Consider the following 27,613-nt stretch of genomic DNA (forward strand, 5'->3'; position numbering starts at 1 on the left):
TCTGCGACATTTGTTCATTATTATTGAAGTACAATACTTAATGTAGAAATATACTAATATTATAATTAGACCGCGGATCTTCATGCAAACTAAAAATGTTTTGCACTGATTGTGGGAAGCAGGAATAACATAAAAATTGATTTCATCCCGTAACGATCTTGTTACGTTAAGTAATATAATCAGTCTAATTTATACATTGAATTCTTGTGACGAAATTTCAGGTTTCTTTCATGTAAGTACTCGGTATAAAATTTTTTTTAGACAATCAGAGGGGACTGCAGTGAAATAATGATGTAGGAATGTTAATTTAGCTCTTAATCAGTCGCCTCGATTTTTGGTAGCAAGTATTTGCGACAGAAATCACGTCTGTACGAAGGTAAAGAACTTGTAATCGGTATCCGATGGTCTGTCTGACCAATGGCTGACTTGTACTACTGGCTCCATTGATTTGTGCTACTGGGAACGAGACTTTGTTCTACCTATAAAAACATCGTTAATCTTTCCCCGCCTAAAACGCCTAATAAATCCCAATAAACCGTGTCAAACCTTTTTCGTCGATTTTTCAGCTGCAACGCATGGTTCTAAACATCGATGATTGATTGCCCATCTCCGCGAGCTCCATCCATCACAATAAATCGTGAACAAAAATTCGGCGGATCTAAAAATCGAATCAACTTGTCACGTTCGAGGGATCGAGACACAGACATTAAATCGTTTTTGCCAGAAATCCCGTAGCCCCGTGTCGCATTCCGAACGCCAAGGGAAAAAAGGAGGAATTCGTAGAACTTTAATCGCACAATGCGTTTCGAGTGATCGATGGATCGGCGATATTCGGAAGAATTCGCGATGGAAAGGGGGAGAAATAGTCTCTCGTCTCTGACTACCAGCGGAGTGTCATTCCCCTCCGGTGCGGGGCTCTGCGTGATTAGTGTCAAGGTGAATTTACGGCAAGCTAATAAATTTCACTGCACGTCGTCGCCGTGATCACGGTGTCGTGCGGAACTGCCTCCTTGATCCTCGCTTTCGTTGACTATTCGATGAGAACCGCCAATTTAGGTCCCGTTTCTCATTGAGCCGCGCGCATTCAACAGCGAGCTTCTTGAGTAATCGTTGCGCGTTCATTTAGACCTCGATTTAACGGTACACCGGTGACCGGCCTGATCGGGCTTGAAATATCTTTTCAGATATGTTTATGCAAATATTATTGACCAACCGCGAGATTAAATTGCTCGGCCTGATACGCTCCTCGCCGCGCGAAAAGAAGGAATCCGCCTCGAAGATTTACCGAACGAGAATTCTAACACGCGCAACGGCGTCTAACGATTTTTCAACGATCGCTGGATCTCCATGCGAGTATGTATCGGTGATCAATTACTTCTCGTTGTGCTCGATCTGAGATACTAGTTTCCTGGTTCGTTACTCTTAATTGCGGCAATATCAGTGGGGCTGAGATTATGCCAGTTTTGAGGGTAAATCGACTGTGAAGTTACTTGTTCATTCTCAAATGATTTTAAAGGTAGTATCAGCATTCAATGATTAGGATAAATGGTAAAGAGCGATACAAAAGAGGAAACGATCGGATCCAGTGGTCAGCCACTAGCAGTCCTCGATCCCCGTGTCCCGACAATCCTCGGCCACTTCCTGTCCCTGCGTCAGGTGGCTTCCTGAATGAATTATGACCCTGCGACGACGTCATTCGCCAGACCAGGCGTTTCGGTTATTATGCTACATTGCGGTTTGGCGTGGCTGGATGGGAGGTGTTCGGTGTGACAGCTCGGAATTGGAAATTCAAATTCGAGGGAAGCTTGTGACACCGGGCCGACGGGAAGTGTATATCCCAGTATACTTGTCATGGACTTCTAGCTTAATGGGAATGGAGTGAGAACCTTCATTTGCAGTTAATCGCTCGGTGGTAGCGAAAGGTTTGTGCTTGAGGAATTTCTGTATTTCAAAAGAAAGCTGCATAAAACCGTCGAACATGGCGTCGGTAACAAATCAACTCGCTATCAAACATAGACAGGAACTAATACCGAAACTAATTACCGGAAATTACGAGGATAATAAAGACGAATAAATTTCACCTAGCTGCGCGGCCTCCACGAATCCCCGAAACGCGAAGAACAAAGTTCGAAACGTATTACATTGATATACACGCTGTCTCATTAAGCGATTCAGGCCTGACGATCGCATCATTCATCGAACCGATTGCGAAGCGAGCAGAAACGAAAGAGAAAGATGGCGGACATCGACAGGGGATGAGAGAAAGAGAGAAGGATCAAAACGATCTAACAATAAGCTTCGTAACGAGGCAACGAGAGAATCAGCGACTGGCGGCCGGTGATCGCTGATTAATGGAATCCCCGATCGCACGATAATTCCCCGTTTGATTAATTCACCGATTATTCTCCGCTCGGTTGACTACGAAATAGTGATTCGATCCGATCGATCGGACAGCGTACTCCGCCGGCTGATTGATCAGATAATAATTCGCCGGGCGTCTCGCGATCGAGAGAGGATCGAGTGGCGCGAGTGGGATCGGGGAGGATCGAGAGAGGATCGAGCGCGCGAGCGGGTTCTCTCGCTCGAACGCCTCGATCGGCGCGCCGCCGCACTCGGGCCCAAGAAACGTGAATAATTGAATGAAAGTACACGCGGCGGGCGATGACTCGCGGCGTGATTAATTAAACGATAATTCTCCGTTTCGCTGACCGCGATACCACCGAGCGGCAAGGCCCACGATCGCTTTGCTTTACTCCGCCCCCCTACCTCCCCCCACCAACACGGCCCCGATTAACGAATAATTACTCGACCAATTGAAGATCGCGCGTGTCCCTCCGTCGGGATCGAGAGAACGAGATCCGAGCCTCACAGATCCAGGTGACCTTCTAAGTCGGTCAGCTGTTTAATTGGGCCCCGGGGCCTCTAGTTGCCACTGGTAATTATGTTATAATTTTTGTCCAGAAAACTTTTCAATTGTGTGACTTAATTTAACAAAATTCGCACTACTTCCCAGACTGAGAATATTCTCCCAGGCAGATTGCACAACAGCTTCCTGCCGCCACAAATCACGCGAGCGAGCATAGAGCAATTTCGCTGGAGGAAAAAATTCGAATCGAATAGTTTCATAAGGCTATTAATTCGCCGGGGATTCGCGGAATGTCTAGGTCAATAAATTTCTAATCGGAAGCGTGGAAACGCGAGTAGCAGGTAGCAGGAAATTCGCCGCTTTCACGCTGGACGCGTTCCCATCGCGTTGTACCGGCTCGTGTGTTCGGCTTCGCCAGCAAAGAGAGGAGGCAATATGCTTGGCAATTAGCGGCGTGGAAAATCCGCGACGAATAAAGGCGAGGCGCATCGATCAGACCGGGGAGGAATTATCGATTGGCCTCGGCGAAACCTTAGCCGGACAGCTCCTTGGGATCTGGGTCGTACCCTGAATTCTGGCTGCGTGCACCGTGTACACAGGCCGGGGAACCGTAATTGCTCACGTAGCAGGGCACCGGACTCCAACCACCACCTAAAACGACGCCCGGATCTGTCATTATCGAGTATCGAAAATTACAATGTTCCATCTCCACCGGGCATCAACCGGTTTTTAAACGATAGCCGCCCTTCTCCTCGAGTTCCCTTTGTATGACAACTTCGGGGAATCCGAGCGACCATCTCGGGAGCCGAAACGAATTTTTGCGGATTTTTTCAAGTTTATAACAAAAACGGTCCGGTCAAATATAAAACTATCGTTTTGAATTGTGAATTATGAAGCTTGTGAGTTATGAATTGAACTATAAGCTACTTGAAAGATAGCAAAAGATCATCGAACCAAATGGAAATATTTTATCGATTAAAATTCATTGCTTAACCCTCATACGCTCCTCAAAAATAGTTACATAAAAGATACTGGGATAACAAATTCTCCAATTATTCTTCTACACGATAAATTGGCAAACTATGTTTTATTTGTAACGTCACATTTTAAAGAAATACATCTCACAGCATAGACATAAAAGGATCAATAATAATTACTAGACTGCGGATGTTTATGCAAATGCATATTTATATAGAAAATTGATAAAGCAATGGGACTTAAACAGAAATATGTTTTGCGATTAGAGGATTCCAGAAATATGTTTTTTATTTTGCACTTTTTACATAATGTTTTTCATGAGAAATATGCAGAACATATTACTTTCCGTGTATATGCATATCTCATGCTCATATGAATCATTTATCTTGTTAAATTTATTTAATCTATTAATAAGCACGCGTATCATAACCGAATACCGTCGATAATAGTTATACGTCAATATAATACTGAAGACGCCTCAACAAGTTATGATGTTACGATCTTATATTGCTTACTAAATGTCACATGTAGCTGCTGGTATTTAGAATTCGAACAGATCAGTTTGATACTCGAAGTGATAAGGCGAATTTTGTGAGAGTGCGTGCCAACATTATTAAAACGCCGAAAGTTCGGAAAAGTAGGGTTTCACTGATGAAAAGCTGGATCGAAGGCGATCCCAATTTCATTATTGCTATTATTATTATTCATTATTGTAAAGTGCGATACAAAATCGCAATTAATTCAACATATTAATACTCCCACGCACAAAAAAATAGTGATCAAGCAAATATTACAACCGCCGCGGAAAATTCCGGGAACCGAGCAACAATTTTTAAAAAAGTGAATTTTATACAGACTTAACGAAAGCGATGGTTGCTGTTAATATTCCGCGGCGTGCTTTAAATAATGATATATGGAGGAATTTTCTGACAAAATATATAGACCAACCCATTCCGGATGAATCGACGCTACGTAAAACTTATTTAGACGATTGCTACAATTCTGTACTTCAAAACATCAAGGAATACATAGCAAATCACTACGTATGGATTTCCGTAGATGAAACCACTAATGGCGTAGGTCGATATATTGCAAATTTAATAATAGGAAAGTTGTGTGAAAACGAGGTAACCTAGCCGCATTTGCTATGTTGTAAAGAATTAGAGGAAACTAATCACGCAACTATAGCCCGATTTGTGAACTCAGCTCTAAGAATTTTATTCCCGCATGGTTGCGAAGAAGTAATTATTAATTACACAGTATATGAAATAAGTAAATGGGTGAATTTTCACCCTGAGCAACGTGTAAGGGTTAAATAAAAAAAATTGGGTTTTCACCTTAAAATACCGCAATTATTGTACCTTCTTGAATACTGTCATTATCTGTGACTCGCTACAATTATTGAAGGAGGAAATGTTATTCAAGTTTCCTGCAACTGACCAGGACAATTTTAATTTTGCACGAAGACCCTAATTATCCCGAGGCCTGCTCGCCAGCAATAATCAAAGTCCGATTAAGAATGTGTCGCCACGCGACGAGGAAGCGTTTCATCATCGGTATCTCGGCCATAGTGCATCCAGCTGAAAAACGGCCTTGGTACCACCTGGTCGGACCTCGTAGCCTAGCGTAGGTGTAACAGCTAGTGCATACCGCGGTGCATCGTTGAAAAGCGCAGTACACAAAGCGCCAATAATTCTTGCCGCTCGCAGGGGAATCAGCAGACGACCATCCCGGCAAGAATCATCGGTGCACGCACGATAATTTATCGACGGAAAATTTGCATCGCCTCTCCATGGCCCCGGACCCGTATATAGACGAGTTATGATAATGGCCGCGCTTATGCGAAGACGAGGCATTAGACTAATTATCTATGCACGGTTTGCGGTACTTTGTTCATTGTGTTCGGGCCCAGGACGACGTTAATTAAAGACACAGCCTCGAACCTTTCCGCAGCCCGGCCATTATTTGTCCTGGCTTGTTAATAATGAATTTATGACGATCGCGATGGTGGCGTTCGCCTTCCATTCATCCTTTTGCGTTATCTAATGTTGTTTAAATACTGATGTTAATGAGCTTTCTACCGCCAGGAGGAACGCGAGTACGCGAGAAAATATGGGGACAGGGATTAGGATATAATGGGACACATTCTCTGTTCCGCGCGGTAATCACTCACTCGATGAAATTTACTGTGGATTATACAGGGTGTCCCATTTAGGTGTGACTCAATTTTGAACAAAAATATAAGTAAGTCGCTGAGAACCTTTTTCATTGGCCCGTAAACAATTATTGAAAGTATCTACTGGAAATGGTTATTGGGGAAATTGTTTGCCAATGTTGAAGCGGGCGGTATTAATGAGGGAGCCAGAGCCCAGCGAGACGTTTAACTCACAATCTTCCAATCGACCCTCGTCCATAGTTTAATCCAGCCAATTACATACACAATTCGAGGGCCCGAATCATCAATCGCGAAAGGTCCGAGTCAAATACCACCTGGATACACTAACTCGTTCTCCCCGGCGACAAAGGTCTCTCCTGAACCGCCGCGGCGTAATTATCGCCTGTGTGTATGTGTGTACCGTTTCTACTCTTTCATCGGCGGTTTCTAATCCGTGGCGTGTTCATAATTATCCGTGAACTTTTCAAGCAACGTCGACGATAGAATATCGCTCGGATAGACCGCGGGAGGGAACATTATGGAAGTCGCCGGGTCAATGGCTTGCTGAACATCTTTATTGCCGAACGAGCGAGCCTGAAGAGCCGGGATCGCTTTCTCGCGCAAGCTTCGGTGAGCTAAGTGCCTCACTATGATCTGGACCGGTCGACTGGGCCATAAACTTCATTGGCTGTCTCGTATAAGTGCCACCGTTCACCATATTTAATGGAGTTTTCTTGAAATTTACGAAATACTTCGTTCGAGGCTACCGCGTCTTCCATTTTTCTCTTCTAGAAATTTATTTGTTTTCAAACATAGTTGCATTCGCAAGGACTATTATAGAATGACACATGCTGTAAATGCATAATGAATACGCAATCCAGCGACGGATTATGTTATAACAATTTCCTCCGACAACGTTAAGCATCGTTATAAAGTCGATCGAGACTGTCAGAACGAACTTTATAACTTCAGTCTCTGGATACACCGCATAACTTCATGATCGCTGGAAAGTAAACTAGCAAACGTCGATCGGATCTCTGAAATAATAGTAATCATCCGTCATCGATAATGGTCGGAGGATATGTGTCATGGTATCCTTATAGCATTGCTACGATGATCGCCAGGATAATGCTATACCGTTGTTAAGAACTACATTGTGGCACGTTAATGTGCAAATAAAATTTCAGAACTGCTTTACAATCTGAAATTGACAGGTTGTTGCAAAATTCTCAAATTGACACGTTGCTGGAAGGTCTCAATTTCCTGGAGAAAAACAGAACTTTCGAAGCTTCCTCGTTTTTCTCGAGAGCAAGAACAGGATACAGATAGATCGTCGAACGTTGCTGAAAAATTCGTGTGAGCATGGATAAACAGGAAGAGGAAGTTGGATGGATCGTTCGAGGATCCATATCGATCGACGGCCACGGTTCCGATCGGTGTTTCGAAAGTTGGCCGGCCTGTCTAACGTATTCCGGGAACTTTTCATCGCTCGGAGGCGTCCGAGGATACACACGCCTCCATTTGCTCTAATTTCTCTGACTGGTAAAACACAGGCCTCCGCTACGGCCGATTTAATCGAATCGACGCTAAACGGCTTGCCGAGTTATTAATTTGTTGCTGTTTCCTACTCAATCAGGCCACAGAGTACGAATTACATCGCTGGTAACCGGTCATCGAGAGAAATCTATCAATCTGTGATTTATGGACCCGATCTGTCTTCCGTGATTGCACCTCGATCATGATAACAGTCGTCTTAATGAAATGATAACGTATCGAAGACATCAGCAATCATCACGAACTCGAAACACTCACAGATTTCATTATAGATTCGTGTTGGATTCGAACACGTGATGGAATTCGTGTTAGTTCATCGATTAGCATGTTTATTATACGACACGTATTTTTTACAGCTGTCTATATTCACGTTTGAGCGACGCAAATTAAATTAAATATTAATGTAAGGAACAGACACAGAGCTGTGCACATTCACGATTACGTCACGACACCCTAATTAAACCAGATTTTTAATCAGTCACGCGAACGGTGTTTCGAGCACATCAAAGAAAGGATGCGGGATGATTACCCTGTGCTCCTAAGCTATTCTTAAGGGAACCCCTGATGATACGTCGCGGGATTATTCCTGATGAACAATATGATACTATAATGGCGGAGAAAATAGCATAACTGGAGGATAATTCCTTCATAGCACAGGAAGAACGCGAAAGAACACTTTGCTACGGTGATAATAAACAAGTCGTGTGAAGTCTCTGCTCGGCTGAAACGCGCGACATTAATTAAATAAACTGGCTGGCGTGGAGGAGAACAGTTCTCCGCTGCCGGAAGAATGCACGGAGTCGAGGCGCAGGGTTGGGAATGTGTATATTTACTCAGAAATGCAAACACGAGGACGTGGAAGTTGAAGAGTTGGCTAATCCTGGCTGTGTATTCCTGTTACGGTGCACTGGGAAGCTTATTGTCTACGTTGCGTCGCGACAAATGCACTTGGGATATCGTGTTTCGCTAATGAACGTTCCCTGGAAAATTAATATCCAGCTTGGTAAAAATTACAAAATTGTCCGTGTCAAAAGATGAGCCAAAAATAAAATATTTTAAAAGCAGAGAAAATATTTTCTTGTAAAGACGTCACGGGGGAAAAAATGAATTCTGCGGTTCGCTCCGACTTCTTTTCGGTGGGGACTGTTTCGCTGGTGGTTGCAGGACACCCGGTGGATTCGATATCGGTTGTTAGGCAATTTTTCCGAAGATTACACGCGGTCTTCCCACCGGCATTCCACTTTCCTTATTGAACGGCGCTCGCAAAAAGCGATAAAGGAGACAGAGCGAAGTAACGTCGCAAGAATTCATTTGCTCGATCCGGCCGCAAAAACAGGGTACCATACGCGGCAATTAAAACAGATAGCTCTCAGCATCGTTATCGCTCCCTATCTGTTCCGTTTTCTCGGACGCTGCGTGGCAGCGATTACCCCGTTCACCGGCTCCTCTTCTTCCTGCATTTACAGCGCGAGAAAGACAGAGAGGGAAAGAGGAGGTTCGTACACAGCTAATCGGCGACAAAGCGGCAGCTCTCCGCCAAGTACGGGAATACAGTTAGACATCCTTGGATACGAGCAACACGGAAAGCAGGAAAGAACGGACCAGAAGGGGAAATACTCGGGGGAAATGTCGGAGACACTATCGACGTTCGACTAATGTTGCCTCCGCAAAGAACCTGGTTCCTTAATGTGATGTTGTCAATGGGAACATCCTCTGCTCGGATATGGCTTGACGTGGCCTGGATCAGAGTATGGCATTTTTGAGGATTTTATGGGCGCAGGGGATACTAAGAGTCTTGAGAGATTAGGGGGACATTATGGACCTCGGAAGTTGCTACTCGGGACGCTAAATACCTCAAAGAAGATGTTGAGGGAAAATTGAAATCTTCAGGGTGCTGGAGATGCTACTCAACTTTAGCGGTTCTAAAGGTATTAGGAGGATTTTCAAACTTCCAGGCGGATTTCGAGATTTTGAGGATTCTGACAAGCTTGAGAGATTGGAGAGTGGTAAAAGTAAATTTCTTTTTTAAGATGTTTTTGGTTCGAAGGTTCCCAGAACGCGAGAGACACCCAGTACATTTAGAGCCCTGTCGAGGAGAGCTACTTTAGCCATTGAAACGCGAGATACTACTTTTCCTTTCACTCGTCATCGTATTTTGGAGCAGAGAGCCTCTTACTTTCTACGCTATAGGCGATCGCTATAATTGTTCGCCGGTGAAAAAATCTCTCGGCTCACGGAATCTTTTCGGTTTTCACTGGAACATTTGTAGACTGATTAATAACACGGCGGAACGGAAAGAATCATAAAAGAACGAACCAACAGACGGACGGGATACAAGCGAGTGTTCCTTTTTGCATATATCAGGTTGTGAAGTTATATTCCGTGGAAACAAACTCCCATGCATTATACAATTCTAACTTTCATTTGAACCGCGTGCTGCCTTTCCTCTGTGCTGCTTCCAGTTCAACCCTTTGTACGCGGAGCTGTATTAACTCGAAAATTAAACATTTCTTTCTATCTAGAATAATTCCATTCTATGTCATTTTTTTCATTTTATGGGAAAGAAATTGATGTAACACCTCCTCCAATACTTAAATGTTTAGTAATTGATTAGACACCAATATATTTAATAATGTAAACAATATTTTCACCATTCGAGTACAAAGGGTTGAAGGAACATCTGGCTGGAACCGAATTTGATTGCAATTTAGCAACTTATTCCTCGACTGCTCGATCGAAAAGGTGTTTAGCACTGTTTAGTTAAAGGGTTAAGCTGGTTCGCGCGATATACTGTTGCAGCTGTCGCCTCGGAAAGATAACGCGGAGGAGTATGCGGAAGCCGGGGCACACCCGCCCACCACGTGGGCCCTGTTAGGCTCTCTCGGTTCACACGCCCCCGCATCCTCGACCGCGTCGCATCTATTTACGTGGTTGAGGACGCTTCGCCGATGCATACATACAATCGCGCGGCATTCTACTCCTTTGTCCTTCGTCCTTTCCACCGAGGCTCTCAGCTGGCCGGATCCGCGGATGTCTAACTGTATTCCAGCGCGGGTGCTTTGTCAACGATTAACGGGGCGAGAGGTGTTTGTGTGTTTGTGTACGCTCGCAAAGGAAGGTCCTCGGCCGAAGGATAGAGGAACGCTGAGGATATGTGGGTCGGTGAAATGGTCGCGTGGGAAATTCTTTTTCACCGGATCGTGTTGCACGGGGTGCGCTATTATCTGTCAGAACACTACTTCAGCAAGTGGAAGGAGTGTCTCAGGATTTTGTTAGGTGATGTCCTTCTTACAAATGATAATGTTCTTTCTAACCCCTTGCCATAACATTTTGTTCACAGTTACAGTGATTAAAACGTGTTTTTATCCCCGAAAATGTCGTCGAAGCGAAAAGAAAATGCATCTCTTCTGTATGGCTACATTTATTTTACGGTTTCAGTGATTAGAACTTTTTTTGCAGTTCGTAATTTCCTAACAAAGGAGAAAATTCATATCTATCGTATGCCTACATGTTTTCTAATAACTGTACATTAGCGAACAAGAATAGAATTTCATCTCGGTTTAGAGGAAATTAATAACATACATATTTATTAGACTCTGCTCAGAATCTTGATCACGAGTCTGACACGATATTGTAGGGCAAGGGGTTAAATATTGATTTCGAAACGAATCAAGTTTTATTTTACCTGAAAAGAAACGCGTAACATTCATATTTGTTAGACTTTGTTAAATCTTCATCACGAGTCTGACTCCTTAAAATACGGCAAGGGGATAAAAATAATTTATTTAGGCACAACGGCATTTTTCCGGTGGCTGTTGTGATCGAAGCTCGCGATTGAAAGGTGTATGGAGGATCTCGCAGGTTAGTGGTTTTTCCGTACTCACCAGGAAGCGTGAGGCCACACGTGAGAACGTGTTCCGGTACGTCGTGAATGGTCCTGGGCGCTACCACGTCGTCGGCTCTCTTTTTCGTTCCTGAAACAGGAGACAACAGGGATCTCGTTACTCCCGCATCCTTTACGGCTCCGATCTCCCTCCGTCCACGTTTGCATCTCAATCGACTATACGGAATTGTACACCGAGCAGATTTCGGTAATCTGATATAATACCGTATGGAGCTCGCGTAAAAGTCCCTCTCGTGACAGTTGCACAAATATGACCGCGATTCACCCAACGAGAAAGGGTATCGAATAACTCCCTCTCTCTCTCTCTCTCTCCCTCTTGGAACCCCCGAGCCCTGTGACGCGGGTGAAACGAAAAACGATAGGGAGCATGAGCTGCGTGTTTTCACACTCGACGACATTGCCGAAATTTTGCCCTGCGATCCACCTGTGTTTGCACAACACCGCACAAAAGAGAGCATTGTGCAAAGGGGTGCGTTTGATGATCCACGATGTGCACACATCGGTGACTCCTTTTTGATCATTTTACGAAGCACATTGTACTTGATAAAAATATTGTTGCTGTGAAATCCTTTCCAGAACTAAATGTTGATTGTGTTGATTGTCACTTAATAATGAAGCTATGAATTTATAGACTATTGCCATGCTCATTAGTAGACTGCGGATCTTTATGCACTTATGAAGAAATTGGTCGGGTGAAATATAAAACAGTAAAGGATTAGAAAAATTTAAGAACATCGTAATGTTGTTTTTAATGCAACAAAGTCATTAAGGGATGAAATCAATTTTTTATTTTTTCTCTGCTTCCCACAATTAGTGTACAACATTTTCATTTTGCATAAAGATCCGCAGTCTACTAATTAGCTAACCCGTGGTTTATGATCGTAGATTTTATCTCCTCTTTGATTGTTTTCGTAATTGCGTGGTGCAGTGGATGGAATTATTAACGTTTAACGAACCACATATTTAACAAAACATATTAGCTGCCCAAACGAAACGCACACTCGTTTCTTTACCTCGTTTAATGGAATTCTCTTCATACATTCCTTTTCATTCTCATCACACATATCCACACGCGTTAAACAACAAATAGAGGACCCTATAAATAAATGATCCATGGAAGAGCGATGCGGTTCGCTCGAAAACGCATGAAAACTTGAGAGCCCACCCAATACAATGCAGTTTCGTGCCGGGTTCGGAACAAAAGTGAAATCGTTCGGGCTGTCGCTGGTCCGTGATCGAGAGTTGAGATGTAAATTAACTTCTGTCAAGCGGGGGACTTCTAATTTATAGTGGAAGGAACGACACGAAACAGGAAGCGCCGAAGCCGACGCGTCGCGTCTGGATTTGAAGGTTGCCGGCTCGGAAACGAGCCTCAGAATATCCGCTTTTTAATCTGACCTTCTCTTTTCTCCCCCGCCGGTGCCGAACGAACGCGGCTTGGCTTCCTCTAATTTCACCTCTTAACCCTCGCCACCTTCGAGGAAGAAAAGCACGGTGAACGAACGAAGCAGCATAGTGAACGGCTCGCGGGATACGCACGCATCTTTTCGCCTTCTAATAATCGCGCAGCGCGGCGTCATTTTGTAGCGCTTTCTACCGCCACGACGTGGACAAATTAATTGCTGGCAATTAAGACGCCTCGCTGGCAGTTTATGGTTTATTGTGGCTCGTCCTTACGGTTTAAACACAACGCGCAAAAGCGCCGATGAAAGTAGCTAACGTTTAATGAGACCCGACCGAGCACTGTAGGAAGTCCGATGATTTAAACGGGAGCATAACTTTGCGCCGATCTTTTATTACCGACCGATCCGCTGGTTGCATAAAACCGACCGCTGCGAAACGCCGTGCCACACCTGCGGTTCTTGCTTGTTACAAAGGGCTTTCTCGTCGGTTGTTCTTACGGTGCTTGTTTTCTTCAACTCTCGTGGTTCTCTTCTGATATTTTGGCGAAATAAACCAACTATATTGTTGTGCAGTGTGTGTGTGAAATTAATTTTAGACTGCCGATCTCTTTCTGTACATTTGAACATTGATCTTTACCACATTATACCGCACAAGAACTAATTACTGTTTTACCCATTTCATTCTTAGGCAACTAACGCTCACTCGATTTTTTTAATACACTATCCTATTGTTCACCGCTCGAGGCCTTCGTGAAAGCTGCAAACAATCCAGCACTTACATAACGAGATAACAAAATTTTGTAATAAGAATTATAATCGACAGTTGCCGAGTGCTAATCGTTACGTGATGAAACAGCTCCGACTCACGTAACTGTATTTATTGACGAAACAGGAAAATTTAAATGCTATTAAAATTTGTCCTTATAATCAGTTTATCCAGATTATCGTTCGTTAAAGAAGTTAATGGTACAGCGAGAACAGACTGGTTGCATTTCGAATTAAAAACACGATTGTACGTATGTAATTCGTTCGGTATCATTAATTAACATTATTCATGAGGCGGGTATAAATGTTTATATCTTTAGATCGACATAGCCTCTATCATTTAATGCCATGAATATTCATTCGTTATTATATAACGTCAGGTAAACTTGACTGGAGATATGATCCGTAGAAAACGCAAATCACTGCTCCAATTATTATAATTAGCAGGAGATTGTGGTTTTTAACATTGAAAAGAAACATTCTAATCTCTTCATCCAATTTCTCCAATATAAAAAAAATTCATGATAAAATTTCACTATACTTATAAATTTCTTAAAAACTAAATTTCAGCTTTCACGAACGTCCAGTAGAAACATGCAGATTTGCATAAACATTTCGAGCTCGACAGCAACCAGTTCGTTTCTAGCTGTGCGGGTCGATCATGTTCAGAATGAAGACGGACACCGCGTCGATCAAAGCTGCCATAATCATCCGCGAGAGCGATCGTTAATCCTCTAACGCGCAGCTATTAATTATCATCGTCAATAAATTCGACATTCTGATCGTTCTCTGTAGGAAGCAACCGACACTAGCACATAGCACCGTCATTTCTCTCCAACCATAATCCCGTCAATTAAGACATCCCCTATATATTCCACAGCCGAAGCTACAATTTTCCGAAGCCTGTGATTCCTTCGTTCTGACGTTTCGCACGAACAACGTATCAAAACATCGTTGCGCCGGTGATTTGCATGGAAATTTCAGCAGTTAGACTAGTTAACGACCGGCGCGTTAATTGCTCGGATAACGAGGGCAACAGTCCCGCGAGACAATAGGGGGTGGAGACCGAGATGATTCGATGGGGGACCATCCGGAGAACAAAGGGGACTAACAGCGACGATAAGGGACGACCGAGGAATCGCAGTTGCTTATCCGACGCGCTTATCGTTCGCGATTTCGCGGAACTCCGATCTGCGCGACCACGCGTTCGAACTGCTCCCGTTGCCATTATTTTGTGACGTTTATCTGCTTCCGTAGAAAATGAACGAGCAGACGACAATCGCTGGAAAAGCAACGGGGAGCAGCGTAAACATTGTACTATGAATTTTTCTGGAAAATTGAAAGTAACAAATTTGTTCAATTCAACCATTAATATTCGGGGAGACTTAACAATAGGGATGGGATCAAGTTCAATATTTACTCACGAATCCGAGTCAAGTTCAATAACCAAGCTTCATTTCATGGGTTTCGATTACTACTTAAAAGCAATAAAAGTTTCAATGATTATACTTGAAAAGTATTCACTGTATACAAGTAGTTATCGAACCTCGGAATGAGTACTTACAAGTTTCGAAAAGATACTTATAAGTACTTCGATCTTGAAAGTAATCGAAACTTTCACAAGTAGTACTCGAATCTTGGAAATCAGAACTGCATAGTAGGTTTTAAGCACTTTCTTTATTAAATTCGTAACTATTTAAGAGTAATATTTCATTTACAATACTTGGTTTTATCCTATTTCTTTTTTTATCCATGATATTTCCTGCTTTTGGAAAAACTCTTTCTGAAGGAACAGAAGTGGCCATTATACAAAGAAAATGGGGTACTTGATTGAATTTTCACGCCAAAATAATAACGGGTCTTCTTTGCGTTCTAAATATTCTAAGTACTTATAGAGAGTTCGAATTCCATCAATCAAGGTTTGAACCTGTTTGCGAGGTACTTGATCCCATTCCTACTTAACAAGGTAATTTTTTTAATATCCACCAATTGAAAGAATCGTACTAAAAAATGAGGAAAGTTGCACGTCCCCAAAATTCCCTCGTCCGCTTTGTGCCATAAAACGGCAGAAAATTCCGCAATTATTCGAAGCCCCTCGAAACCCGATGGTTATCCAATTAATCCATCCAGAGACAATCTCATTGTGCCTTCAACTTCGAGCACAGAACAATGCCATCCCTTTCGATCCATAAAACCGGTCCCAACGGGAAAAATCGCGTGTTTCGGCAGCGTTTCTCCGAAAGAAAGGGCCGAAAGTTCGGTGCTAAATCCAGCAAAGACATCGAAAGCGGGATCAGCTGTTCCGCATCGCGTGACGTGGTCCAATCAGCGATTTAATCGCCGGTGGATCGTTGACCGACGCGATCGAGCCCGCGGGTTATGCTCGTTCCCTAGAAATTAGAAATCCGCGGCTGTCGATCCGCCGCGCCGCGCCGTCGCGTGCCATAAATCCTCTCGTTAATCGCAGTCAAACGTGGACCGCGTAAATAATGCGTCGGTGCGTGCCCGATAATTACGTCCCGGACGATCGCTCGTTTTAATTGCAATCATTATCCGAGCCCCGTCTTGTCTCCCGTGGCCGTTCGCGCGGCACCGATCACTGTGATTATCGTCGCGACACGCGTTTTAGAGTAATATAGTTGTCCGTTTACCGGGGAGTATGGTTGTCGTCCTGAATTCGGAGATACACAACCGGCAATCAACTTCCTGTCACTGTGACGGCGCACATTCAGACCTGAACTGTTTCTCCAATTTTCAGCGATCTTTGTTCCTGCGGCAATTATTTATAGTAACATTTTTCTTGTCTTTTGCACCCCCAGTGGATTTGAACGACATGAATTACTGGAAGGTAATATTCATGAATCCCAGCAGCGTTTTTAAAAAATGCAAAATTTTTACGAGTGACTAGAACCATTGTCGTTGACGTTAAATGAATTATCGTGATTATGTAGAACTTTATGGAGCAATTACTAGAAGGTAATATTCACAGGATGAACCCCAGCAGCGTTTTTAAAAAATATAAATTTTTTACGAGAGACTAGAACCATTGTCATTGATGTTAAATGAACTATTGTGATTACATGAAACTTTTTGGAGCAATTACTAGAAGGTAATTCACAGGATGAACCCCAGCACAGCGTTTTTAAAAAGTATAAAATTTTTACGAGAGACTAAACCATTTTGTCGTTGACGTTAAATGAATTATCGTGATTTTGTGGAACTTTATGGAGCAATTACCACACCATAATATTCGTTTTTAAAAAATACAGACTTTTTACGAGTGACTGGACCATTGTTGATGTTAAACGAATTATCGTGATTTTGTGGAACTTTTCGGAGCAATTGTGCCGCAGCGAGCAGGTGAACGACCGCATTATCGAATCGGTTCGATCACAGAGCCCCGGTTAAGCGTCTCCGGGGATCGCAGAGAAGGAATCGTTACCGTTCGATCGATCTCATTGTTTTCCGATAGGTACAAAGCAGCAGGCCTCGCAGCGTGATTAATACGTAACGACTACAAACGACTGGAACGGAACGGGACGTCCGAATCCGACGGCTGAGAAACGACACCCGTGGAAAAACCGGTTCCACGTTTGATGCATTAACGTGCATTAACCTAAATTCGACGGCACCTACCGCGCGCGCGAGTACACAACGGCAGCGTTCTCGACTAAAGCCGATACATTCTGTTCCTCTGATCTTAGGTCTCCGGGATTGACCTAACCGGTAGCAACCGGCACCTGAAACGCCGTAAAATGAAGCGATTAGGGCCACCTGACCGCATTCCCACAAAAACCGAACACCCTGCCCCCAGGATTCCCTTTCGACGGACCAACCGGTCGTTTCTTGTACCCACAAATGTTTCTCTCGAGACGTTTGGACAGCATAATCGCGGAGAAAACATCCGCGGAACGTCCCATTTTGGCGGCGATTATGCGACCGCAGGATTTCGCTCGTTATTCGCTAGGGAACCGGAAAAAAATAGGATGGTTCCTGCGAATTTAACCTGCTGCTCCAGATCACTTCGCAATTAATTCTAAAAATGTGTCTGTGCCAATTTATAAATATTGTAATATTTGTACAACTAGCTACTAATTTAATATAAGAAAATGCAAGCCGTTATTCTGTTCGTAGACGGTGATGCAAGCAAATATAAATTTTTAATACTGTCAAGGGTCCGTCAATTAAAAATGCGAATCGTTGGACACACGTGGATGCATCCCGGAGGTGCAATAAAATTCTGCAGCCTCGCGGGACGGATTAGGGTCCGCGACGAAGGGAATCAGGAAGTTTATGGTTGTATGCGGATGAGGCTCGCGCTGCCGCGTTAGAAGCTTCCTCCTCTCGGATCTAGCCGGGATCATTGACATAATGATCTGAATGGCAGGGTGGGGGAGAACAAGAGAGGGAAAGGGGAATGCACCGGGGGACGATCGAGGTCGCTGATACGCAATCGGATGTTGCTGCACACGCCGTGTCCCGCGAATGCAGCCGTTCCTCGGTTCATAGAAACCAGACCGAAGCCTGATTCTGACGCGACTCGTATCTGCCTTTGCTAACATCTGCTGAAACGCGCGATTCTCATACTCCCCGGCCAGACCTACGACGAATCATAATACCGAGAAGTCTATTAGAGAAGTTAACGAAGTCCCAGAAATATTTTCGGACCATGAACGCCATTAGATTTATTTCTGAGAATCGGAACATGAATTCGGTCTTGCTGTTAAAGGTCTCTCGAATCGAACGGAAGCGTTTTAATTTCAGAACGAAAGAGTTAATGAAGACATTATCCGAGCGAATGAATTAACCGTAGATTAACATCTACAAGATGAAAATAATGGAGCCGATGCTGAAGAACGGCGAACACGCATGAATAATTCAACTGTTTATTTTTACGACGCAGGTGCATACGCACAATGCGTTCATCTGCAATTATAATTCACAGATTTTTTCATTTTACTCGGCTGGCGCCGTCAAGTAATATACCTAGGCTAGACGCACCACGTGAACAATAGATAATCAAATCGATACAGGATCACGCAGCGAGAAGACAGTGAATTTCCTACCGTGTAGTGTTTTTGCAAAAAAAAACCGTATGACCTGCAGAATGTTGTGAAAGCTAGTGGAAATGCCATTTACTTGGAAGTTTCAATTTTCTATCATTTTAGCACCTTTCAATTTAACAACCCTCTAATTTGCAAGCTTTCTAATTCCTCGTGAAATTGGTATTGGTAAATCATTCTGCAAAGGATTTATTTAACAATGAAGGAATGCGAACATTTATTTTAGAACGTTCTCTGGTTTGAATAATTTTCCATAATTTTCACACCATTGATTTTAACAATCCTCCACTTTACAGACCTTCTACTTCTCTTCAGAATTACAACAGAAATTGCTGGCGCAATATTTGAATATTTACTACAGTATGACGAGGCGCAAACATTTATTTTAAAACGATCCCTGGTTTCAATAATTCTCCACAATTTTCGCCCTTGCAGCTTTACTAATTCGATACTTTGAAGTCCTACTTCCGAGAATTACAATACATCATAAAATGTTCGCTACGCTACCAGGAAACGCACACGTTTATTTAAAGCCGACACTTTCGCGAAACAAATTGGCCACACTCGAAACCAGTTAGGATCGTTCCGGATAAAAGTGTAGCTAGTTTTGCACGCCTGTTAACTGAAATTAGCATCGAAAATCGGTATTCGACAGCAGTTCGACCAGAACGAAAAGAAATCGAGAATCTGGGTTAATACTATTCTCAGTTTTCCACGATCGCGAGACAGTTAACGCCAATGAGAGACCCGAGAGACCGGCAGAGACTTCTGTATAAACCCGCGATTCCACGTTAGAAATCGCATTAGGTTGCGGACAAGGAATCGCTCGGGGCCGTGCGATTTTGAATGGGAGAGGCCCTCCAGAAGAGGATCGCGACGAGGAAACTAAAGTCCATTACCATAAGACGATGACTCGGATTGACTTGTAACCGAAGGTTGATTGGATCTGCTTGCTTTACGAGGAGCCGTTCGCGATTTAAACGTTTCCATTTCCTATCCATCTTTCTTTCTGCCTTTCCCCGGCGCCGCGTCCCGTTCCATTTGCTCGATGATTTTTCGCGGTCGCGTGACCTCGTGACACTCGGACGCCATGTTGCGGATGCGGAAGATTTATTTTTCGGATGTAAATTGCTCAGGGCTTTCGCGGCTGCTGCATTGTCGAGAAAACAAATCTGACGTACTTCGCTATTTCTTCTTCATTTCAAAAATAAAACTACCAACCGTATAAAAATTAATTGGGTTGCATTAAGGAATAAAGTGCAATCGCACCTGGCGGGTGCGCCGGTGCATCCACATAAAAATAAGGTCATGGGAAGTTAGGACGTATTATGATATGATTTTTCCTCTATCATTTTCTTCTATTTTCTCTTACAAAAGAGCAGCAACTTGTCCGAGTTCAAAAAATAAAGAATAGAACAGAGCACATAAGTTTGTTTAATTGTCGAGCAAAAACGGCTCGGCACGGAACGTGTTAAAAAATAAATATACTGTAAATATAGACAAATACTATTCATTTGCAACAAAAATGGACACAATATTAAATAGATTTTCCAGAATATCAATAAGAAAAGAGGTAATTTTTTCGGTGGCAAATGTCGATTTTTAAATGCTTGTTCTAATCAGAATTTCTAATAAATCTGATTAATTTCATCGTTTTCGAATGTCATGGACATTTAGGAAGCAATATACATTCAATAAACATCGATTTGTGCAAGTTGCTTTTTTACCAAATCAAGCTAAATCGAGCGCGTGAACCAGTGTGAGACGTTCTGAAAACAATTTTGTGCAATATTCAGTTTGGTGTAAACGACGTTGCAAGGATCGTTGGAGCACGTCCAAAAGCCAGTATGCCGGTTTATCTTCCGCGGAGAAATGCATCAAGCAGAGACTGGACGACCTACCGAAGCCTATCCGTCTATAATCTTGGCCCCGGCACGGCCGATTCGCGTCACGAACGGTTTCAGCTTGCAAATAGAATTCGCACGCGGAACGATTCGGCAATTACCGTGTCCTTTCGCGAGTAAACCAGAAGAAGCAGAAAGGTTCTCGTTGGTATTCAACGGACCGTCTCCTCTCTAGCCTCTCTCTCTCTCTTCACGGTTGACCGTCGTCGTAGAGCTCTCCCAAGAAACTTGGGAGGCTAACGCGCGGCAACACACACCGCTTGGATGATCATTTCCAGTTTCCATTTGCGACTTTAACTGCTTCCGCTAGCAGCCAGTCGCGCCAGATTTCAGTAACTTCGAATGGCAAACGCCGCCGGATAATGGCGGCGAGGGATTGTCGGATAAATCGGTCAGGTTCAAGGAACAGAGAGCCGATGCACCGTGTCTGTCGCTTGAAGCCTTGGAAATTAACGTCGGATCGCTTCTCTTGCTGTGAGGAGGCAGATTCGGGAACTTTTGCATCCTGAGAGTCTCGAGATACTGTGTAAATTATTTGCGATTTTATCTAGCCACGATATATTATTCATGAATGGAAATGAATCACACGCAAGAAATGTCGCAAGATAAGCCGCTCCAGAGCCGATTGCGATCAAACGAGCAAGAGCTACTTTGCTCAGTCGTAATCATCGTCGGAACAATTTTCTAGTTTAACCTTCCCTCGGGCCAGGGACCGTGAAACCGCGAACCGTTGCCAACCGTTACCGTGAATCCTTCCGACCGCGATGGTTTCCGCGGCGGTTTGTTCAAAGGTTCTGTAACTTTTTGAGTGGGGCGCTGTTTACTTTCGCGAGCAGCGAGTTACGGTTATGGAACTGTTAACTGTCCTCCAGAAGAAGCGTCAGCCTGTCCAATATCCGAGACAGTGTTCGGTGTCGCTAATATTGCTCCTTTTCATGGATTATTTTACGAAAATCTTTTGGTATCTTGACGTCGTTGTTAACGTTGATGGACAGCGTTGTGGATAGAAACACCTCCGGCGAATAACCGATCGACCAGCCGGAGTAACGAACTCGTCAATGAACGTCTACGTGATAATGAAACAGGACAATACGCCGCCGGATGTTCCCACCCACGGTCGTTTATATCGACAAAGCCTCGTGGATCTCGCTAATTACACGCTAATTCGCACTGCTGCTTCATTTTTCGCGAATTATTTCGTCTCCGTTGCACGGGGAACCGTCAAAATCGGCGAGCAACGCCGCGTTAATTAGAATGACCTGTTGACACGTTTGCGATCCTCGAGAACCTCATGTCTAAAACGTTGAACATTCGACATGTCTCGATTCGAAGTAGGTTGAAAAATCGTGACATGCTTTCGAGATCCATTAGGTATTAAAAATCCAGCCTTAAACTATTAGCCGAACGAGTCACGAATATTAATAGTTCAGAAGAAAAAAGTGAACATCCATTGTTGATCGTGTTAAACGTTCCTTCCAGATCCTATCCGGTCTACAAGTTCAGCATCCTCTCTAACAAACAGCTGACCCACATAACCACCCGAGATGGACAGATCAGGTCATCGAATGTCTTCCAAGCTGCAAGCATAATATCACAGAAAGCAGTTGTTGTTTGAGATAGAGTTCGTGACCCCGGATGATCGAGACCACGGATATAATCGAGGACCTGCAGCGGCGATCGCGGTGAATAGAAACGACCAGTGGAAAGATCTGACGCGTTATTCGAGTTCGGGTTGGGTGTCCAAAGGCGATTTAATGGCGGGAACCGTTTCCTCCAACGATTTTATTTCAGACAGTAATGCAGAACGGCCCGATAAGTATCTGTGTTGGGGGCTGCGAGAGCTGCGGGCTAAAGGCAACTGGTTATCGAGCGGCCAATGACGCTCGCGCTCCCCCCACCCCACTCGCTTACTTTCTGTGACTCATTATAAGCGGAGCGTTAATTCATATATCTTCTCTAATTTCAGTAATTGTTAATTATGTTGCTACCTCAATCGAATGATCAGCAAGAAACTGCCCAACCATTTGTTCTAAACTTTCGAACCGGAGTGTTAACGCTAAACCAACCACAGGCAGTCGAATGACCAGTTTTATATTTTTATTTTTCCAATTATTGAAATTATGAAGTTACATAAATGTTTTCATCCAAGCAAATATTGTAATAAAAATTCTACGAGATCTAAATACATAGAGCCCTGTCATTTTTGCAAGCTGAAACATTTAAATCGCTTTTACAGGGTCGCGGTCGGTAGGTTTAGTGTTAAAAAATGAAACAAATAAATTAAAAACTGATAGGAACGGTGACGATAACGAGAAGGAAAAGGCGAGTCTCGACCACGAGCAAAAGAAGAACGGAGGCTGGCCGTGGCGTTGGTAGTGCAGATTAGCCTAACAGCGGAATGAATCGTCGGCGGAGTGTTTCGCGACCGAAACGGGCGACCGACCGGCGGAGCATGAAACGCAGACACTATTTTATCGTGGCGTTTAACATCGTCCATTATGTACCGCCGCGTAGCGGGGCCGGTCTCTGTCGAGGTGAACAGCCTCTGTTTGCGGTAGCCGGTGAGCTTGATTCCCCCGGCTTAAGTAGATATGATTGAGAACCGCCATAGAGAGGATCAATGGGAGCCACCGGGTATAGGAAACGCCGTTGGTCTTCTCTTAACGTAATTCTCTTTCCCTCTCCCTCTGTTAATCGTTCGATATCGGAGAGGCCTCCTGCACCGAAACGCTTCAATTCGACCTATCCTCTATGGTAGCCGTGTTACCGAAGTGCTATAGCCTCGGCAGCAGCCAGTCTTCATGGTTCAGTAAACAGGGAGAAGTCGTTTTCTTAATAAGACTCTCGCGCGCACTGTTCGGACGGTGTGCGTGTTCATGGTGTACAGCGTACAGCATCGTCACGGGAGGCCGATGCGAAATGTACCGACGATGACGTAGTGATACAAGCTACCCGTCTGGCAGCTTTATCTAGACCCCAAGGATAGATCGCGACGTGGAAATGCTCTGTTGCGCAACATATCGATGAACGATCGACCACCATTCGATGGATAAACGATCTTCCATACCGTGGCCTTCCGTTGCTTCGATATCGACGGATATAAAGGCTCTCGGGGAATGATCGAACAACACCGGAAAGGGAATCGGTTAGTTAGAAGCCCTTCGGGGGAGACGACAAGTTGGCTGCGCGAGGAATGCGACTCTGATCCGTGAATGATAGTCCCAATTATTCTAACGATCAGTTCGTGCAGAACACTTCATCCCATCGATTTTCCATTCCAAAATTGTTGAAATTTTATGCCTCGGTGTGATTGAATTGTACGATGACGTAACAAATTATAGGTCCTGGAACGAGACACAGGGAACTGTTTGCTCCCCAGAGGCCCAAAGAGGAATCGCTTGAAAACGAGTGGGACGATCGCGAACGAACGGGAAGCCGTAGCCGGACAATAAGGCGCGCGCTAATGAAACGCGACAGCCGGCGCAAAGTCACGTCCGATCTCGTGGCGTTAAACGTTGAGGAGACGAGTCGCAGGTTCTTCGACGTTGACAACATGACTGACGTTACGACCGGTTCCCGCGCTTTCTTGTCACGCCGATCGAGAACGGTTTTCGGCGATTCCTGGTATCTCGCCGCGTTCGACGAGACCCGACAGGAATTTCGGCTTCGTTTCTGGGTCAATCTTCGGGGTTTCGGAGCTGCTGACAATAGCGGCGTGATTGACAGTCCCGGGAATCGGAAGATCAAGCCCGTTACCTTGAGAACGCCACGAGAATGATTGCAGGCACGGGCGTAACTGTTCTTTGCGATACAAATTTTTTAAATGTTGTGGAATTCTTTGGTGGCAATTACGTGGAGCTAATTTTCATTATACAATCGGTGGAAGTAAATGAATCCACGATGAAAATCAGTGGATCGTAAAAGTAGAGGAGCACTTGAAACGTTCGTGCATTAATTTTTTCTTGTTTACACCCTCCACCGCCAGCAGCTTTGTCTACAAAGAGCCTGGACGTCTCGTTTAACAAAACGATATCATCGGCATGAAAAAGCCGAGGGTTGGACACGAGGAGACAGGATTCATCCATGGCTGGCACCGTCCTAAAGTCCTCAAAGGTAACACGAGATCGCGAGGGGTAGCTGTCCTAATAAGAGGAAGCTTGTAATGGCCTTCCGCCCCGTTGTTCCTCGCGTTGTTCTTCCTGTGGGACCTCGCGATGCGTGTGCGTGTGTGCCTGTTTGTAAAATAAACTGATCGCTGGTAATGGCCCGTGTAATTCCCGGGGCATTTATTCGCATGGTTGAAGACCGGCTCTCTCTCTCTCTCTCTCTCTCTCCCTGTTCGACGAAACAAACAACTTTATCCAACGGACACGGATCGTGCCGACAACGTTTTAGTTCACCGTCGACGACAGGGAAATTCCCCTGAATTCTGTACGGTTTATCTCGCGTTTCGATCGATCGACGAGTACCCCTTATGGCACTCGGTTAGGCTCGGTTGCAAGCTGGAACCATCAAGCGCTTTTGTCCTTAATGCCGGCTCTGATATTTAATACCGAGCATGATGGCCGCTACGCTGCGGGGCAAACAACCGCGCGCGGAATCAAGCCATCTAACTCAATTGTCGGAAGCAAGGGAATTACCGGGTTGAATTAATCCAATTGTCCTCGCGGATAATTGAATTGGCTGAGAAATGAAAAATCAATAGACGCCGCGTGGTCGATTATAGCCACGGGGACAATGGCTCTTCAGACTCTGCGAGGATTGACGTGGGATCGCGCCGATGAAAATTTGCTGTTACCTTGTGGTGGTAAGTCAGAATTGTCTGTGGAAGCTATTTAGTTGCGGTGGCTTCGGGGTCCATATCAATTTTATGATTATTTCCATACTTGAATTGTTATAAAACAAAGCTGAGAGGCACCACTAAAAATTGCTGTACCATACCATAAATATGCTGGTATCGAAGCAATTACTAAACAGTTAAGTGTTGTATAGATATGAATGGACTTATTCTAGGTCGAAAGAAATGTTAATTTTTTAATTAGAATAGAGCTCTCTCCGACTGCAAAGGATTAATGTTGTAGGAGACCATGATAATGAAATTAACTAGTGCATTCATTTCGCAAAAATTTTCCAAAAGCAGACGGCTCGTTCAGAAGATTGTCTCTCGGTTGATGCTGCACCGTGCAAAATAAAAGGAGCGTTTGTTACGGCGAATCCCTTTGGGGTCGCGAGAGGTTCCGTGACTCGACCGATCTCTTTTCGCGTCCTCCCACGCTCGTCTTCCGGCGAGTTGGTCTTTGGTGCCGCCGCCGACAGGTTTGCAGCATGAGCCCGCAAAGAGAGCAAGAGAGAGAGAGAGAGGGAACTCAGACGACCAAAACGCTCTCTCGCCACCCACCCGAGCGGCATGTCATTAGCGGTGTGTTTGCGGCAACGTAACAGTGACTTATGGTATTTGTCTCCCCTTGTACACGGCTTACGTAATACGGATCTCCATTGCCGGCCGGTTTAGTGTCGTCGCGTAGGTGAACGGGAACCATTCCGCGCGTTTTTTCACCGTTTCGCTCGATGGAACGAGAGCCGGCACCCTGAAAGGGATGCCTGTCGTTCTTCGAATTTGGACGGGGAATTGCCGCGACGTTGCGCTGTCGACCGGCGGACATTCTTGCGCGGATTGTCCCCAATCCGCCTTAGATCAACGCGCATCGACGGCATAGTTTTCCGACCGAGCGATTAGCCGTAATAACGACTAAATAAAATCTATCCGAATGCTGGAATCCCGTGTGAATTTTTGCACGAAATCATTTTCAATCCTGGAGGATCATTTAACACTAAACCTACCGAGCACTAAAAGCGATTAAAATTTTTATTACAATATGTGCTTGGATACAGAAATTTATCGAATCAATTTCCACGTAAACAAGTTCGTAATTTCAATAATTGTAAAATGAAAAATATAATACTGATCAAAAACAGAAATGAGTAAAAAATTTCTAGTTCTACAAATCCGTCTGAAATACAAGCAATTTCACAATAAAACGCTCGATAAAATCATTGTTTCATTCTCCATCGGACGAGTCTCTATTCAAGGGAAATAAATTCCTGGTTTCTCAGAACAGACAAGGATCTATACGTGCGCAAACATTTCTGCTTCTATTCCCAAGCTGTCAGCGCGGTCTCCATTAATCTACTGTAAATTGAATAATGAAGCTCGGCGGTGGTTACACATCAAAATTGAAAGTCAAGTCAGTCGGCTATCCGCGAACGCCTCTGCGCGGTTTATGGTCTACGGGAAAACAAACTGTGTGCTCAAGATTAATTCCGCTCACCGCGGTTCTAAATCGCTCGAGTGTGAAAACAGTCTCTCTCGCAGCCAGCCAGCTGTCGGGATTCCAGGAGCGCGCGTGCCGTCCGCCGGGGCTCGCTAATTAAACACGACCTCTCGAAATGCAAATGTCGCACTCGGGACACGTGACTTATTGACGATACATCCTTCGAAGCTCCCGTTCATCCTCGTACGAGAATCGCGTTCTTCAAACTTGCAGTTTAATTCGTTTATATTACATTTTAACAGCAATTTATACTTCTCTCAATAATTTTCCAGAATAAATGGTGCTTCGAATTTGCAGTCCGACTCGTTTGTATTACATTCTAACAGCAATGTATATGTCTTTCAATAATTTTCCCGAATGAATGCTGCGTGGAATTTGTAGGAAACGTTAAGAACGCGGCTTTAAAACGGCCGGCTTTTGAGCAAATGAATTTTGTCCGCCCACGCGCATGAAATCGACCTCTGCGCACAGTTTCCGGCGAGCAATCAGACACAATGCGTTCCAGGAACGTTGCATAGGTCTAGTCGGCGTCAAACTTTTTCCAAGGAGGCGCCTAGATGGCCGTCGTGACGCGAAGTAGCCACTTAACCACGGCTAACCACCCACGCCTCGCTTCCGACAGAATTTCAAGTTCATTGAGGGTTTCGATAAATCATTCCCCTGTATGAAGTTGTTCCGAGCGAGTCGTG

General features: G+C 44.3%; 1 protein-coding gene across 4 annotated transcripts in view; it reads right to left on the bottom strand.

The window, feature by feature from the left end:
• The window catches only part of LOC143211916 (uncharacterized), a 353,326-nt gene that overhangs the window by 128,666 nt on the left and 197,047 nt on the right, over positions 1–27,613 (bottom strand). For all 4 annotated transcript variants that reach the window (XM_076430044.1, XM_076430043.1, XM_076430046.1 and 1 more), the window contains one exon: positions 11,438–11,527. In XM_076430044.1, coding sequence (XP_076286159.1) covers positions 11,438–11,527 — 90 coding nt within the window. The remainder of the gene's footprint in view (positions 1–11,437; positions 11,528–27,613) is intronic.

Source organism: Lasioglossum baleicum, chromosome 9 (genome assembly GCF_051020765.1).
Source record: "Lasioglossum baleicum chromosome 9, iyLasBale1, whole genome shotgun sequence".
NCBI lineage: Eukaryota > Metazoa > Arthropoda > Insecta > Hymenoptera > Halictidae > Lasioglossum > Lasioglossum baleicum.